General features: G+C 38.4%; 1 protein-coding gene across 2 annotated transcripts in view; it reads left to right on the top strand.

The window, feature by feature from the left end:
• The first annotated feature begins 3943 nt into the window (after nucleotides 1–3943).
• Nucleotides 3944–6000, top strand: part of tox (thymocyte selection-associated high mobility group box) — a 70185-nt gene continuing 68128 nt past the window's right edge. For both annotated transcript variants that reach the window (XM_035416074.1, XM_035416073.1), the window contains exon 1: nucleotides 3944–4470. In XM_035416074.1, coding sequence (XP_035271965.1) covers nucleotides 4369–4470 — 102 coding nt within the window. In that variant the 5' untranslated portion in view covers nucleotides 3944–4368. The remainder of the gene's footprint in view (nucleotides 4471–6000) is intronic.

Here is a 6000-nt window from a genome sequence, read left to right as displayed (position 1 = left end):
AGTACAACATGCTTATGCTATAATGGGTTAGGTGTTTTTGATATGCTGTAGGGTTTTAGGGGTTTGTTTTTCAGTCATCTGGAACTAAAGCAGAAATGTGCAATTCCTTTTCTTATTTAAAGTGATTCTGCACAATGCATGTCTAACATGGGTTCATGACCAACAAGAAACAGAAAATGAGAACAAAAATTATATAACAAAGGTTAATAAAAATAAGACAGAGCACTAAGCTAAAATTTCTGACAGGGTTATAGATCTTGCTGGATATTGCACCCATTTGGCTAGTTAATGATACTATACATGTGAAATACTGTGCCACTCTAAATGTGATATGCCAGGCTATAGATTTAATACTAACTGAATCAAAGGGGATGGCTGCACTTTCATAGTGAGTACAATGCAGACTCATATTAAAAGGTCACTTGGATCTAAAGAGAAATGTCAACCACACTGACTGACCTATTCACAATGGAATATGCCAACAATAAAGCATGTGCATTTTGCAGCAATCTGAGCTTGGTTAGTAACAGTGTATGCAATAAAGGCTTTTCATTTTAGTACAAATATGCAAAAACCTCCTATATGGTTTATAGTGGAATGCTTTTATACCTGAAGGTCCCATCTGTACAGTATTAACTTCAGCATTTCAGTGTCAAAGAGATATATCAACTTTTAAAGCTGTAGTTTGCATTAGCACCAGAGTTTTTAAATGGGTTTTAGAAGGAAACTGTATTTAAAGCATGCTTGTGAGAGAGACTCGGAGGACACAAAAGTCCCTGACAAGCCACACTGCAAAGTCTCCTCAAGAAGGCACTGAACATAAGAAAATAATTGCCCATGCAGTTCTCCTGTGCTTCCTGTAAAGCTAAAGGAAGTAGGGAAAGCCAGTGTTTAATGCAGCATTCCAGGTAACACTATTACATTAGGTTGCTTATTCTGTGTACACATGGATAAATCAGCATTCAAGTCTTTCAGGCCCTTGGAAGTGAAATGTTTGGACCTGAGGGGAAGAGCAAGGAAGCTATAGGATATAATTGGGTGCGTATTGCAGGAAAGCGACACTATTTGATGGCTCTTGGAACGCTAATTTTAAGAGCAGTTCTCCATGAGTAGTGTATGTTGCAAGAAAACAGATAACCTATAAGTCATTATAGAGGGATACATGTATTATACAGTGCAGAAATGTGTGACCTAAAGCAATTCTGTGATTTGTGATTCCATTTTTATTTGTACAAACCCCATCAAATATAGCATGTATTTGTCCTTCACTCTCCCGTCTCCCCAATTCTCTGCCTTTAGTGGTTACAATTTATTTTACCTGGACCCTCAAATACTTTAATATGTTGTAGCCTGGCCCTGATTTGGTAGCCCAAATCCTCACTGGACAGAGACAGATAACAAGAACAGCAGACGAAGCAGAGTAGTATGAGTAGCACGGAAGCAATCATGTCAGTACAAGGAGTGAGGAGGTTCGCAGTGGAAACCTAATATATTCGAGTTGCTGTGAGGCCAGCTAATTTCTTATTTCTTATTGACAGAGCCAGAGTCACACTGCCACCACATGAAATAAGGGGACGAAAGATAACAAGAAATATTAAGGATCAAACACATGGCAGCAGACACCTGGCTCAAGATTATTATTAAGCACAGATCCTGCTTATAAAGTATCAGGTATATTCGACCCCCTCTCTACCTTTTTGAGTGCTAATGTAGGTGTTCTCATAAACCCAGTACTATGGGTAAGTAAGTCTAGCAACCTAGATGTGGCTGAGACCCTTCAAGACCCTGGGACTGACACTTCAGATACTTTTACCTCTTACTGTAGGTACTTGTACCGCCACTTCTGCCCTGTAGGGACCACTCTAGTGCTGTTCTCCTAGCTTCACATGTCCTACTCAATCAGCAGATCTTCACCACAGAAACTGATCCAGTATCCTGTATCTGTATGTCTGCACAACCCACCAAATGATGTCTGTTGTATGGCTGGCTACACACTGCAGTGGTCAACATCCTGGGTCAAAAGTCAAAATCTTGTGATTTTCAGAAACCAGCTTTCATGAGCAAATGTGAATTATGCCATTGTCATTTTCTGCATTTAGATAGCAGTGACGCATATTCTGTACTGCTTGCATGCAAGGTAATGGATATTTGTGAAAGGTCCACGGTCATTCAGCTATTCTACCTTTTATGCCACAGATAGATCCTGGCCTCAAAGCATGATTATAATAGTAAATGATGGTAAAGACCATGGCAAAGAAATGGAAATATTTTTGTTGTTGTGGATATAAGTTACATATTTTCAGTGAACACCTTCTTAAAGCAAAACTCAGACACAGCATGCTACATATGTGAGGTCAAAGGAAAATCAGTTTTGGAGCACTTGGAGAACTAAATATTATATAGGAGGGTCATTGTCTTAACCAGAGATACAACTGAAAACAATAATTAAGTGAAGATGCTCAAAATTCACAATAAGTCAGCATTAGTTTCAGAATGGAAAACACATTTAATATCAGAAATTACCTAATGTGTTGTTAATGCCAGTAAGCAACACATATCATCATTTACTTTTTCATATAATATTTATGTCAGACGAATATTATATATCACAAATCACATGATTTATTATGGAGACATAGCTCATTTCTATGTCAACTTGCAAACACCAGAATGTATATTCATACCTATATAATTATGCATATATTATTATGGTGTAGTGTAATTATTATAATACTATGTAATTCTCAGGGTACTGTAAACCTTTCTAAAAAGTTGCTAAGGTTTTGTCATATAACTTATCAGATAAATATCAGATTTTAGAGAGTTAATTCTAATCTTGTCAGTGGAGGAACCTGAAATGTTTAAGTTTTGAGGCAAAACACACATAATTTCTCAGTAATGTCTTTACGATATAATTACAGTGCTTTACATGGCTACTTGTCAATCTCTGAGCATTCAGGCTGGCAAGGTGGCCATTAATACATGAATGTCAGAGAGAACAATTACTATAGCCCTCTGATTGATAGGAAAGGCAGAGTAATTGGATAATTCAGCCATTCAGGTAAAATATTTTCCATTTTGACATTTTCCATTACTCTACTCACAGTCATTACAGATGTGACAAACAACCCGCATACAATCTTCTCAGCAGGACCCATGTGGGTTGACAAACAAAATGCAATATAGGTTGATTTTGTGTTCTATTTGCAAAGCTCTATTTGCAAATGGCCAATAAGGAAGTTTGCCTCCTATATGAAATGCACACCGCCAACAATACAGCTAATAATTCAGCGCTAAATGCTGAATTCAACAGCACATTTGGAAACTTGAAATACTTGTTACCTCTGCTCATTATGGATAGTACGCCAAGAAAAGATTGAACAAATGAAAATTAAAGATAACAATAACCACAAGCCCAGATTAAACATTTTGGTGTTGAGCATCCAATGCAAGTCAGCCCTCTCAGAAAATTGTGGAGTTTAGTATCAAGGTATAAAGGTGACTTTGATTATCACATTCATTTCCCAATAACAATGGATAGCATGTTGCACCTGAACAAGAGAGCCAGTGTGCAAAAATTTGGAATGTCCTCGTGTTCTCAACGTATGGTTCAAAAACAGTTGTTTGGGTTAATACATAAAATAATAACAAAAATAGAAACTTTCCTGAATGTTTCCTCACAACATCATAATTATCAATGTAACACAATATTTTAAGGTAATAATAGGGATCATCATTGAAAGCAGGCATAGCCCACTGTACAAATACATTTTCAATTTCTTAAATATTGAGTAAAAGTTGGGTAATTTGACGTGAATATGTATCTTTTCTACTCAGTACATCAGTAACCCACTCCGCCACTCAGAAAATGTGTAGATACGTTTCTGCTGTAGTGTGAATTTTATCCCTACAGCGCCCCCTGCACAATTCTCTGTAGCCCCAGCGTTTTAGCTCATGTTCTGTCGCGCGAGTCTTTTGTGTGAATTGTTACAAGCTTACAACAAGAGTACTGCTTCACCAAGTACGCTGAGCGGACACTCCGACTATGTTTTGATGCGTTTTGCTTCCTGGGAAAAAACTCGCCAAGAAACTAACAGTTGTTGCGAAGAACAACTCTATGAACTGCAGCACTTGTCTGTAATTCATTGTATTGAAAGCTTCTAACACTGGTCGAGTTTTTCCCCCCTTACAAACCGCAAACGGATGTGAGGCAGAGAGACGGTGGTTATCCGCTGTGTTTCAGCACTACTAATACCCCAGTTTTTTAAGTTGCGCGCCGATTTTTAATTTATCAGCTAAAACTCCGAGAAGCTATAGGATAACAAGAATCCGAGAAAAAAACCGCTGGTGATTGATGTTTCTTCTGAAATGGACGTAAGATTTTATCCTCCTCCACCTCACCCTTCATCAACTACAGATCCTTCCTGCTTGGGACCCTCACATTGCCTGGACCCTTACTATTACAATAAGGTGATGCACATTTTTTCTTAAGTTGGTCCTTTTGAAGAAGAGCAATGTGGTTGATAATAAAATGATTTTAAACGCTGCTCTACCTATAGTTAGGCAAGTGAATTCATCATTTTAAATGCTTTCTGAGTCTGTGGAGCTCCTGAGCCCTACACCATATTAACGACAGTCAATTTAATGAAATAAGTGGTAAATTGTATAAATGGCAGCATATAAACTACATAAGTAACTGCATTTCTACTCATATTCAAGTGGTGTGATGTTATCATTAGAATGGTCAGTCTGTAACCTGTATTATACTTGGAAAACGGCTAGTTACCAAACAGAATGGTTAGCCTATGGAGCTGCAGCATCCAACTTGTCAAATTCCTTTGTATTACTGTTATTTTTTTACATTACCCACAATATCCACTTTCGGTGTTGTGCTCTTAAATGATTTAAAAGGCTGAGATACTTTTTTCTCTGCAAGAAGTCTATGTTCTTAACGCCGTACTACTTACAGTAGCTATGCTTGTTTACTCTCGCAGCCTTTTCCGAATACTTTAGCACACGCGTTCTTTCGCTTTTGACAATTTATTTATGTTAAATTTCAGGCATATGAATACGAACACAATGATATACCTCGCACTGTTACACGACGACCTAAGGGGTGTGAGTTAGTTCACATTCTACGAGATAAATTGTAAAGTAAATGGGGGTGTCCTTTCTGCACATACTAGTTATCGCTCGAACGAGTTAAATATAGGCTGTATATAGAGCTAATTCTGATGCTAGCTACAGATGGAGCTGTGGCCATGCATACATAAAGGCGCATCAATTTCCTGTGGTTTATTTTCTTACAGAAAAATACGGTCATAACGACACGAGCTATCCGCGCAGTTACATAAAATACACCTGCGATGTTTTAAAAGCTACATTGTTACGAATAGTCTGAAATACTTTCTGGGCGCCCTGAGGGGTCCAGAGACAAGTTTTCTTTTACTTTCCTGCGTCGACCTGATATTCTCCTTCTTAGATAATGAGAGTCTTGTTCTGTAAGGGTTTTGAGCGTGTGTGTGTGTGTGTGTAAGGGGGATGGGGTTGGGGGCAGGGGGAAGGTGGAGTCGGACGAGGGTTGGGGTTAATGCTTCCCGAGATGCTTCCACAGCCAGTGCACTATGAATTACTTGTCACCCTGCTGTAATATGTGTTTTTTGCGATTTGTTTCTGAGACACATAATCTAAATAATAAATTTACGGAAACGGGAGTTACTCATTTTTTTCTGTCCCCCAGGCGACACTTTTATGAAACTAAGTTTAATCTCATTATAAATCTTTAGTATGCGCACATACGCGCACAACACACAATATGAGTAACAATCTTGTTGCTTGACCTTCCAATGTTTGGTTCTAATATTTGTTTACTAACCCAGGCCAGTGCACTCTCTCCCTACTCCCGCCGTCCCTCTCTCTATACACTGTAACACACACACGCACACACACACACACACACCAAGGCCACCTACAAAATATTAAAATATTATTAGCTCTGCA

This window comes from Anguilla anguilla, chromosome 4 (genome assembly GCF_013347855.1).
Source record: "Anguilla anguilla isolate fAngAng1 chromosome 4, fAngAng1.pri, whole genome shotgun sequence".
NCBI lineage: Eukaryota > Metazoa > Chordata > Actinopteri > Anguilliformes > Anguillidae > Anguilla > Anguilla anguilla.
This window is presented reverse-complemented; position numbering and strand designations above follow the sequence as displayed.